The sequence below is a fragment of the Mesoplodon bidens genome, assembly GCF_964165515.1.
Source record: "Mesoplodon bidens genome assembly, contig: HAP1_SCAFFOLD_277, whole genome shotgun sequence".
Lineage (NCBI taxonomy): Eukaryota > Metazoa > Chordata > Mammalia > Artiodactyla > Ziphiidae > Mesoplodon > Mesoplodon bidens.
Window position 1 is genome coordinate 140157 of NW_027671840.1, and position 12528 is coordinate 152684.

The following is a 12528-nucleotide window of genomic DNA, read 5'->3' on the forward strand; positions in this document are numbered from 1 at the left end:
CCAACTCCTCCTCTTCCCTACAGGTTGGCCCTTGTTGGCTCTTGGGCAATCCGTTGAAATGATTCAATACAAATAAAAATAGTCAAGTCTCCTAAATGGCTGAAAAACTTGTACCACTTAGTGAACCAGCAGTACTGCCTAGTGCTCACCAGGGCTGTTATGTTTGCAAGGTTGCCAGGCGCACAGTGGAATTCTGTGACCTCAATGATGACATCAGAGCATTCTGTGGACCTAGGTTGAGCGCAGTCTCTGCAATAGCAAGTTAAGACCTTATATGATTGTTCTATATTGTCATAAGGCATATAAGATCAAAATTATGGTAGGAACTCCGGAAGCCAATTTCAAAAACAAAACAGTTCTCAGATTATTTTGCATACACAGAAAAATTCATGAGTTTCAACAATTGAAGCTTTATTATTTATGCTGTGCTTTAACTACAGATCCATAATAGGGAGAGGGAAAATCCTGGAGCTAGAAACAAAAGTGGATATACCTACATTGTGGAGGTGTAAAAAAAAAAAGTTGCTCTTGTTGAAAAGATGCACAAGGGGAGAGAACTGAGCATAATAGCAGAGGACCCTCTGGATGTGGAACCAGTAAGGACAAAGCAGGTTTGGATGGCGTTCCATACGCAGACCAATGGTGGTATTTTTAATATAGTTGGTTAAAGGGCTTTATTTAGCAAGTTACAGTTGACCCTTGAACAATATGGTTTTGAACTGGGCAGGTCCACTTATATGCAGGGTTTTTTTTAATAGTAATTACTACAGTACTACATGATCTGTGGTTGGTTGAACCCATGGTTGCAGAATTGCAGATACAGAGGAACCACGGATATGGAAGTCTGACCATAAGTTATTTATACAGATCTGTCTATCCATCCATCCATCCGTCCACCCATCTGTAGAGAGAGAGAGGGAGTGAGTGCACATGCTAGGTATTTACAGAAGTAGATATGGAAGTGTGAGGATATACAAACACACACATGTGTATGTGATGTATATAAGCATGTATATCCACGTTTCTATTTCAGGGCTGGAGCAAGGAAAGTGTAGAATGATCCTGGAGAAAATTTACTGTGCCAGAAAGTAGGAAAGAGTGGCGGGATGTGTAAAAAGATCCAGCTTGAAGAGACTCACACGGGGTAAATCTGAGCAATTTGGCCATAAAATAAACAATTATCATACAGAATATGAATAAAAAAAGAGGAAGGGAGGGAAGGAAGGGCTCTCATAATAGAATGCCAAACCATAAATATATAGAAGGAATGATGTAATGTAAAAATCCTTATTTACAACCATCATAGTAATGATAGGTTCTGGCAAGAGTAATCCATGAATTATAAAACTACTGGTTGAAAGTTTACAAGGAGCAGGATGCTACAAAACCCAAAGTATCTCTCCACAAAGTATTAATCACAACAAGAAATACAGTAGGTATAAATTTGGTGAACACTACCTTAGCCAAGAGATGAACATGATCAATAACAGAACAAACGAACGTTTTAGATCTCTGGGGTATGCTATACTGAGAAGGACGCAACGTTGCTTCAGTACTATTACTGACAGAAATAAAGAACCAGATCTTATCGCAAGGAAGCATCCACGTTGAGAGTCTCCTGTTTCACAGTTATGACCACAGGGAGCATAACTGGCCAAAGGTCCCAGCTGCTGCTCTTAAACCCATCACCAGGTTTGCCTGGAGGCCGGCCTTGCCCCTGATTGCTCCTAGTCAGCACAGCAGGGATCCTAAGGCAGGCCATTTCTTGGAGACCAGGATTCCTCTGTCCAGTGACCTTTTTTCAAGGACTCTGACAGCCTTGAAGGAGTTTACGTGGATGACAAGGCAGTCTCGGATGATCTACCAAATCTTTCTTCCAAATCTTCACTCAGGGTCAGACTTGCACTATGAGCTGATAGCTCCGCCAGCCTTCCAGAGCTCCCTGCCATTTCCTCTCCGATGTTTTCCCTAATGAAAGATTTGTTCATTAAAGTCTTTCTCAGCACTTTGCCGTCTAGTTCTTGGAGGACCAGGACAAACCCCAAGCCCTAGAAGCATCCCTTTTTGGCTCTTTCTAGTAACCTTCCTTTCCATATGGTAGCCACTAATTTGTAATGGTGTAGATTCACTTAGCCTATTTTGTACTTGATATAAATGGAGTCGTGTAACAGGTGCTATTTTGTGTTGGCTTCATTTGCTCCACAGTATATCCATGACATTTATCCATATTGTTGGGAGTGGATACCTTTGATTCATTTTCATTGGTGGATATTATTGCAGTGTGTAAACATATCAAAATCTATTTATTAATCCCATTATTGGTGGGTATTGGGTACTTCCCCATTCTTGGCTATCACAGTTAGTGGTGATGTGAGCAATCTAGAATGTGCCTTGTGCACTTGTTTGAGGGATATTTCTATGGGTGGAGCCAAAGGGTTCTAGGGTATATGTTCAACTTTGGTAGATACAGTTGACCCTTGAAGAATGCATGGGCATGAGGGATGCATCTGAGTCTTTTATTCCATAGATGTTTTTAAAATATCTCTCACTTTTGGCCCAAGAGTGCTGCGTTTGGGTTTACAGTGTTTCTTAACTTTAAAATAGTCCAATTTTTCAATTTTTTCTTTCACAGTTGGTGACTTTTTTGGTCTTAAGAAATTCTTCCTACTCCAAGGCAAAAAGGCTGTTATCTTACGTTTCTTTCCTAAAGCATCATTGTTTACTTTTCAAATTTAAGTCTGCAGATCTTCTGCAATTTATATTTTTATATCCTATGCAGTAATGATTAATATTTTTCCCATATGGATATCCAGCTGACTGAGAACCAATAGTTGACCCTTGGACAACATGGGTTTAAACTACACAAGTGCACTTATACGAGGATTTTTTTTAATAGTAAATACTGCACTACTTCACGATCCAAGGTTGGTTCAATCCTCAGATGCAGAATTGCCGATTATGGAGAAACCATGTACGTACAGAGGACTGGCTATAAGTTATACTTGGATTTTCAGCTTAGCAGAGGGTTGGCACCCCTAACCCCCTTGAACCCTAGTTCAAGGATCAACTGTATTAACAAGAGTTCTTTCCCCTCTCTGCTGCAGTGTTTTCTTTTCTTTCTTTTTTCTTTTGGCCGTGCTGCGTGGCTTGCAGGATCTCAGTTCCCTGACCAGGGATTGAACCAGGGTCACCACAGTGAAAGCGCCAAATCCTTACCACTAGACCACCAGGGAACTCCCTGCAGTGTTTTCTTTTTACACGTTGTTATAATGTCTGTTTCAACATGGATTTTGATGTCTATTATCTTGTCTATCCTTGAGCGAACACCAGACTATCTTATATTGTAGATTTATAGTAAGATTTAATGTGACTAATATCTTTCTTTTCATTCTTCTTTCAGATTGTCCCAGCTCTTCTTTTATTTTTTATTTTTATGTTTTTTTAGATGTTGGGGGTAGGAGTTTATGTATTTATTTTTGCTGTGTTGGGTCTTCGTTTCTGTGCGAGGGCTTTCTTTAGTTGTGGCAAGCGGGGGCCACTCTTCATCGTGGTGCGTGGGCCTCACTATCACGGCCTCTTGTTGGGGAGCACAGGCTCCAGACGCGCAGGCTCACTACGTGGCTCACGGGCCTAGTTGCTCCGTGGCATGTGGGATCTTCCCAGACCAGGGCTCAAACCCGTGTCCCCTGCATTAGCAGGCAGATTCTCAACCACTGCGCCACCAGGGAAGCCCCCAGCCCTTCTTGTAGCTCTTTGCTTTCCCACATAATATTTGTAAACATCTCATCAATTTCCAAGGGGAAAAAATGCTGGTGTTTTTATTGGGGTTTGACTGAGCCTATAGATCATTTTGAGGATTACTGATATCTTTGTAATATTGAATCTTCAAGCCATGAATATCACTATTTTTAAGAATTTCTCTTGGAGAAAAATAAAAGTGGATCCCATGTAATAAAATGTACATAAATAGACTCCAAAATATTTAAAGGACCTACATGTGAAAGATAAGTCTAGAAAGTTAATTTTTAAAAGGTAGAAATATATTTTTTCACCTGAGGAGTTTCAGAAGCACAGATATTAAGAAATTATTGGTTTATTATCTTATAATTAAAGATTTCTATTCCATGAAGAACACAATAGAAAAATTTTAGAAACACGTGCCCAATTAGGAAAGGATACTTGTAATTGGTAAAACTGAAAAGGTATTAATAATCAGAATATGTAATAGAAATGAGGAAGAAAAAGATAGCATCCACATTAGAAAATGGGGCAAAAGTTTTAAGTAGACATTTATAGATGAAGCTACCAAGCATTTGAATAAAAGATCAAACTTATTAGAAATCAGAGAAATTTAACTAAAACAAGATACTACTATACACTTAATACACTAGCAAAACGGTGATGAGTCGTCCAAATGAAGGTAAGTGGTTGCACAAAAACCTGACGTGCAACTCTTTGGTAATCTGGACTGGTGTAGCCCTTCAGGAAGTCAATCTGGCTATATTATTAAAGTATACACATTTGCTATGAAATAATTTCACTCGGGTATGTATTCCAAAGAAATTCTCAGATACGTCTATAAACAAATGTAAGAAGATGTTTACTTTATTGTCATTGGCATGGCAGTTGGAAGAGTACAGGTAAAATGTGGGTGCAGAAAATGGAACTCTATGAAACAAATTAGATAGATGGGTGAATGTTTTTTTTTGTTTGTTTGTTTTTCTGCGGTACGTGGGCCTCTCACTGTTGTGGCCTCTCCCGCTGCGGAGCACAGGCTCCGGACGTGCAGGCTCAGCAGCCATGGCTCACGGGCCCAGCCGCTCCACGGCATGTGGGATTTTCCCAGACTGGGGCATGAACCCGCGTCCCCTGCATCGGCAGGCAGACTCTCAACCACTGTGCCACCAGGGAAGCCCGGATGGGTGAATCTTAAAAATATACTCCTGAATGAAGGAAATAAACACCAGAATGAATTTTATGACACAATATTATTTATATGAATCGAAAATATACACAAGTGCACATTGTGCACAAGAACACACCCAAAAGAAAACACATCAAACAAATTAGAATGGTAGCTTACGGGGTAGAGAAGGGAGTGGAGGGTGCCACAGGGAACAGGAGGTGAATAAATAAAACTTAATCATGTTACCGTATTTCATCATGCTATATCCAAGATTTCACTTTACTTGTAGTGGAAAGAAATCCTGTGTGCTATGTTGGCTTAAGTCAGGAATAGTTCTTGGAGGATATTTTCCTGAAAGAATTTGGAACAAATTTTTGAAAAAATCTTTGTTTATACTATGGATGATCTTTTTTTGTTTGTTTTGTTTTTTTCTTTAATTTCTGTTTTGTGGGTGTGTGTGGGATCTACTTTATTTTGTATTTCATTAATCTGATCTTATATTTTTCCATCTGCCTTCTTCAGTTTTATTATTCATTTATTAACTTCCTGAAATGGATGTTTTCTGAATCAATTTTCAACTTCCTTTCTACTTTGTTTTTTTTTTGTTTTGTTTTTTTTTTTGTTTTTGTTTTCCTTGCTGTACGCGGGCCTCTCACTGTTGTGGCCTCTCCCGTTGCGGAGCACAGGCTCCGGACGCGCAGGCTCAGCGGCCATGGCTCACGGGCCCAGCCGCTCTGCGGCATGTGGGATCTTCCCGGACCAGGGCACGAACCCGTGTCCCCTGCATCGGCAGGCGGACTCTCAACCACTGCGCCACCAGGGAAGCCCCCCTTTCTACTTTAATATATGCTTTTAAGGTTCAACATTTCCCTCTATGTATGTGTTCAAATCTCCAGATCCAATTATGAATTTGAATGTTTCTCTTCATGGTTCTGTCAATTTTTGCTTTATAAAGTATCAGCTGAAGTTATTAGTTTCTGATAATTGGAAACTTTTATGACTGTGAAGTGTCCCTCCGTATGTCAAGTAATGCTTTTTCCTTCCCCTTAAAGTTCACTTGGTCAAATAGCAATGTCACAGATTTTATAATTACAGAAATAACTTGAGACCTAGGATGTTGATGTCTGTCTCTAGAAAGGATTTTCCCTTGCTTCTGCACGGGTTGTAAGATGCTAACAAAACACGTTCACCTTTACACAATCTCAGGGAATGAGGTGTTTTGGCGTTTGGCTTCAGTCCCTGCCAAAGAAAGCCCAGTTTCCTTCTCCCCTTATTCCAATGGTGAAACTCTTTGGGGTTTACCAGGAAGCCTTCGTGGCTGGTAATGCTTTTATGTCGCTTAGCCTCTTGAAGACGTCCAAAATTCTACTGAGTTTGTACGCCTTTCAATGAACAGAATCTACACTCTTCTGAAGCCTACACAGTAGAACGGCAAGACTGCCCGAGACCTTCTCAGGGATTCCGGAAAGTGAAAACCAGAGTGAAAACATGTAGTCCAGAGCTGGTGCCGGTAGACACCCCCGCACCCACCCTTGCATTCTGGGACATGTAGTCCAGAGCTCGTAAACTCGTGTAGTCCCATATACTGCAGCTACAGTAACGCCTCGCTGTAAAGGTTTGCCCGCGGAATTCTGGGAAATGTGGTCCAGGAGTTCCGGGTTAGTCGCAGGCACTTCCGCCCCAGGAGGACACGTAGCAGCCATGTTTTGCGTGATGGCGGTGTTTCAGGTCCGCTCTTCACGACCCATTCAAGCTTCCCCGACATGCGCCTGGGGCCAACGTTTGCAGACCTTTCATTTGGGGAGAAAGAGGAGGGGCGGCTAAAAGCGGAGGTTTGAGGGCCTGGAGTGGTGATGTACGTCCCGCGGGCGGAGCTTCTTTGCGTTTGGTAACGTACCCGGGATGGGGTGGGCTCAGGTCGTGCCTCCTGGGGTTTGAGGGTCTCCCCGGTTTTCTTCACCCCTAACCTGACCCCGTCCCCCACCTATGAGCTAGCCCTACCGCTTCATACGGCGTCACACTGGGTGAGTTGCTTAACTCCTCTGTGCCTCCGTTGCTGTTCGGTAAAAGGGGGGAAAAAGGAATGCCTTGTTAACATAGTGTTGTGAGAAGAAACGAGATAGCACAAGTAAAAGGTCTACAACTGCCTGATACGTTGTTGGTATTAATACTACGCTAATTCGGGAGGCACCCATTTCGCAGCGGGATTCTGTGAGCCCAGGAAGCTGAATTGTCCTGGACTCCTGGCCTGTTTTGGAAGGAGAGGACTTCTAGCTGGTACGGGGGCGGAAGGGGGTGCGGTATGAATTAGTGGGGATGGAAACAACAGCCCTGGTATTTCACAGTCTCCTTTCCTTCCCCAGCCCTGGCTTCTCAAAAAGCACTGCACGGAGGAAGAGGCAACAGAGCCCCACGTGAGTAGGACTTGGCATTCTTCTACTTAAGATATTCCTATAAATTGTAGAACGTATGGGACATGGGTAACGATGATAACTGAGCCTTGGTCACTAATTTCCATTCTAAAAGCTTTATGCACATGACCACATTTCCATCAGGCAGTGGCTCTGTGAATTGGTACTGCTGTTTTCTCTACTTTAAGGCTGAGGAGCTGGGGGCAGGGAACACAACCCTGTTGGCCCATCCTCACCCCGATGGTAGGAGGCAGAGCTGGGGTTGGGACCCAGGCAGTTTGAGTCCAGCAGCTGAGTTTGCTAATCCCTTTGGTATATTCTCTTTGAGCATAGGGTACTGGCTAGAATCATATCATGAAAGTAGGTTGGGACTTAATTGTGGGGACCTTGAGAGCAAGGTTTAGGCTATTTTATGAGTTTTTAAGATAGTTTTCTCAACTGGGTCATTTATTTTATTTCAAATAATATGTATATCATAGAAGCAGCATAATCGTTATGGAAAAATGCAGATATATACATAAAGAAAAATTTTAATTATCTATAACTTTAGGATGTAAAGATAGCAGTTGTTAATGTTTTAGTGCCTTTTTGTCTGGTTACTCTTTGTGTATGTTTCTGTGTAGTGGAGGCTGTTTTTTGTGGGACTGATGTTACACTGCAGTGCTACTCAAATTGTGGTCCACAAACCAGCGGCATTGGCATCACTTGGATAGAAATGCCCAGCCTTGAGCCCCATTCGAGACCTTCTGATTTATAATTTCTGCGTAGGGGGCCCAGGAGGCTGCATTCCAACAAGATCCCGCAGTAATTCACATGCACGTGAAAATTCGAGAAGCTCAAGAGAGGGTCTTTTCTGGAAACTGAGGCCGAGGAAATTGACCCTGCTGGATGTCACAGATAAAACTGAGCTGGATTCACCAAAGCCCTACTTAGTCCAATGATTTTATTCCCCCACTAATTATTGTCAACTGTCAGGGCCCCTTTCAGAATCCTGAATTGAGCAGAAGACAGCTAGCAAGTGTAGAGTCAAAATGGAGGTCGTTAGAAGTTGTGAAGATGTCTCTCTCCCAAGCTTTGGGGAGTGGAATCATTGCCATCTTTTGTACTAGATCGAACCCGGGCCCCCTGCATTGGGAATGTGGAGTCTTATCCACTGCACCACCAGGGAAGTCTCCCATTTATTTCTTAAACTTTCCTATATTTATGATGATATAATTACAATTCAGATTCCTGTCTTTTTTCATTTGAATTAGGTATGGACTGTCAAACTATTTTTTATTGTTGTTGCAGAATCCTGGCTTTTATTAGTTCTCTTTACCTCTGTGCATAATTGTCAAAAGGGTACTTCCTGTTTAAAAAGAAACTTAACGTATTTTTATACCTTTTGTAAAAAGTTGTCCGTGTCAATTTAAATATTATTGTTGCAGTCACAAAATCTTTAGGAAGACAAGCAGAGATTTTCAGAAGTCTAAAGACTCTCACATAACAGGGCAACAACATATGACCTCCACATGTCTGACAGTCTTCTGTTGGTAGAAATCACATCTCTAAGGATAATTTCTAACTAAAATATCATCTGCTTTACCGCAGTTGCTAAGAAATAAGAAACCCTGACAGTGGTGTTCTCAGAGCTTCCTACCTTATGACGATCTCACGAGGTGGATGCCCGTGTTCTCCCCTACTGGCAGAGGACAGAACTGAGGCGAAGGGATGTGCATAATTTGCCCAGGGTGACACTGCTAGTGAATGGCGTAGCCTGATCAGAGCCCATGCCTATTGACTCCAAAACCTACTCTGACTTACATGGTCTCTGTTTACACCATACCCAGAATAAGAATGACCCCTGTGGAAGCTGCAGGCACACTGTGAGGGGGCCACTGTGTATGAATGGGCAGGTCATTCCTCACACAGCCACTGAGGGGGTTCACGGGGGCATCTGGTATCTGCGTGGGGCTCTGCTCATCAAGCATAATCAGCTGTAGCCACCCCGAGGACTGGGAGCCTTGGTAATTCACAATGAGCACCACGTGGGTTAGTGACTTCTTTTTCTTTAAACCAGTTTCCAGTTTGACTTCTTCTTTCCCTGTCTGTCTTGCTAGGACTCTGCACTGCCCCAGAAGGAGAGAGAAAATGAGCACATTCCAGGTGAGTAGAGCTTGCCTTTCTTGCTGTTAAAAACGCCATTTTTGTACTCAGGTTGGACACAGGTTTTCCTCTTCTTTTTTCTTTTTCTTTTTTTTTTTTGATTGGAGTATAGTTGATTTACAATGTATTAATTTCAGGTGTACAGGAAAGTGATTCAGTTATACATATATATACATATATTTTCAGATTCTTTTCCCTTATAGGTTATTACGAAATATTGGGTATAGTTCCATATGGGTTTTCTCTTTCAAGGAGAGTCTAAGCATATGAGGACCTGAGTGTGCCATGTGTGCTTTTTTTAAAATTCCTGTTAAATTTAATTGGTTTCGGTTTTAATTTTTGTTTTATTTCATCATTTTTTTATTTTACAAGTAAAAGAAAAATTAAGGGAAATGAAGGACATCTTCCAGTCTACTGCTTACCTGCTTACAAATTAGCTGCTTTTATATTTCTGTAATCTCTTCATCATATGTATTCATGGATGTGTATTTGTATTTATAACATAGATACAGTTTTAAATTGTTTTTTTCATTTAATACTAGCTAACATTCACTTTTAATTGCTTTATCATGTTCCTGCAAACTTAGGCACCTATTTTTTTTTTTTTTCCCCGGTATGCGGGCCTCTCACTGTTGTGGCCTCTCCCGTTGCGGGGCACAGGCTCCGGAGGCGCAGGCTCAGCGGCCACGGCTCACGGGCCCAGCTGCTCTGCGGCATGTGGGATCTTCCCGGACCGGGGCACGAACCCGTGTCCCCTGCATCGGCAGGCGGACTCTCGACCACTGCGCCACCAGGGAAGCCCTGCACCTATTTTTTAAACTATTCTTTATTCACAGACATTGAGTTGAAAGACTTCTCCTGTTTTCGGAGCACTACAGTGACAGTGTTCCTGATTTAACCTTGTTCTCAAAATATCTGTTCTGAAGAATATTGCCCCTTTTTGCCCTTAACATAGTAGGTTTAGGTATTCAGAATTTAAGAGGTATGTTTTCCATGTGGTGCCTTGGATGTTTTTTGGTAGAATATCCAAATACGGCAGAGCACAGCAGGATCAAACTGCTGCTTCACGCAGAAAAAATAATGTATGGTTAGAAGTTTTCTCACGACCAGAGTTAGATTCAGTCTTCCCCATGCTTGAGTCAGACCCTTTGTGTATTTTATTTACTGGTTTGTTTCTTTTTCCATCTTCTATTTTTTTCTAATCAGAGTAATACATGACCTTAGTTTAAAAAGTCCAGTGGTACTTAAAGCACTTGTCACTGCATAGACAGCTCAGAACAGTTGTATAAAGAGGTGCTTGGTTTCATCTTTGTTTTAAATATAAAGAATAGGGGTTGTGAAAAAAGGAGGAACCAACTCAGACTCACCCAGAAAACCAAGGGTCTGGAGTCAGAGTATTGCATTCAAGCGAAAGACAGAAACGGGGAAAGAGAGAGTTTTCATTCAGAGACCTGGCATGGCCTTTTGGTTAGTTTCCACAGATAACACTCCTTCTCAGCTGGTTCCCACCTCAATGAGAAAGCAGGTGCCATCAAATACTGCCAGGACTAAATTGGTAACTGTTTCTGGGGCACTTGGCAATAATAATTAAACAGTGAAAGCTTTTTAGTTCAGGATCCAGGGGTTAGAATTCTAGGGAGTTTACTTATGAGTTGTCTGAGAGCCCCAGGTAAATACACAAAGCTTTCTCTTTCATAGCTGCACGTCCGGTGAGGCTGAGGAAAGTCAGTGTGTGGCATTGGCAGGATGGAAGGAGGGGGTGCTGGGAAGTCTGCACACCTCACAGGAGCCGGAGCAACTTCCCATCCTCCTCGTCTCCTCGGGGCTGCCCCTCTTCCACTGGCCACTGGGTATAAGATTGAGGTGGTGGTGTTTGTCGTAGGAGGCGGTGACCTTCAAGGACGTGGCCGTGGCCTTCACAGAGGAGGAGCTGGGGCTGCTGGACTCGGCCCAGAGGAAGCTGTACCAGGATGTGATGGTGGAAAACTTCCGGAACCTGGTCTCAGTGGGTGAGGACAGCCTTTCTCTGCGAGTGTCTTTGTGACCTTGGTGTTTCAAGGCTTTGGGCCTCTTGAGGTGGTTCCCTGAGTTTGGGGACCAGACTTTTGCAATTCCTGTGGGACACGAGAGGATGCCTCTGGTCTTTCCAAACAGTGTGTTTCAGGTCCTTTTCAATTATTCTGTAAAAGAACTGTAAATCGACAGTATCTTGCTGTACCTTGTGTATTCTTTTTCAGATTTCCCTCCCTGCCATTAGTGGATCATAAAGCCAATTTATTGAGCCCTACGTGTGATTTTTTAATGAAATAAAATAGTATAGAAAATATCAGAGTTTCTTAGGAAGAGTACAACACATTGCAGCAGAAACTCTGGGCGATGGCATGAGTGGTGTGAGAGCCAGTGGGAACAGATTTCATGAAAAGAGACATTGGTTAGATATAGGTCATTCAAGCTTCGTTTTAGTAATGTATACTTTTCTACCTGTGTATCTAGGTTGTGAAATAAATGCTGTTTCTTCAGTGGGTCGTGATACAAAGTTTGAAAAACACAGCTTTCAATACCTTGAATATGCAGTTGGAACTCAAATTTCTAGTAAACTTTCGCTCTAGCCCGTTCATGTTAACTTGTGACTTTGCATGTTCTCATTCTTCAAACGAGATACAAAACATATAGAAAGAGAAGAGAGGCTTTGGTTGATGAATTCAGCAACGCAGATAGAAATTTAGGTGAGAACCAAGCAGTCGTGAGTTCCTGTGGTTAGCTGTCTATCTGTTTTGCTTCTCACCAGCCCTGTGCTGTCCATCACCTGGTCCCAGTTGGAAATCTCTTTCCAGGATTATTGCATAGTCTTTGTACTGGTCACCTGTTGCCACCCTTCTCCTCCCACAGTTTGTTCTTTAGGTGGCAAAGTGATCTTTTGTAACTTTAAGTCAGGTTATGTTCTTGTTTCAAAATTCTCTTGTGGCTTCTTTTACTTAGAATAAAAACCACTTAAAGTGGCTTCTAGAGCCTTCTGTGGGCTGCTGTTCGTTCTCCACCACCTCCCTGAATACACCACCTCTCCTC

General features: G+C 42.3%; 1 protein-coding gene across 1 annotated transcript in view; it reads left to right on the forward strand.

Annotated features, from left to right (window-relative positions):
- Positions 1 to 12528, forward strand: part of LOC308610958 (uncharacterized protein) — a gene marked incomplete at its 5' end in the record, with an annotated part of 84613 nt that overhangs the window by 33838 nt on the left and 38247 nt on the right. Inside the window, 3 exons of the mRNA XM_081259926.1 lie at positions 7270 to 7320; positions 9417 to 9462; positions 11345 to 11471. Of these exons, the coding sequence (XP_081116052.1) occupies positions 7270 to 7320; positions 9417 to 9462; positions 11345 to 11471 (224 nt within the window). The remainder of the gene's footprint in view (positions 1 to 7269; positions 7321 to 9416; positions 9463 to 11344; positions 11472 to 12528) is intronic.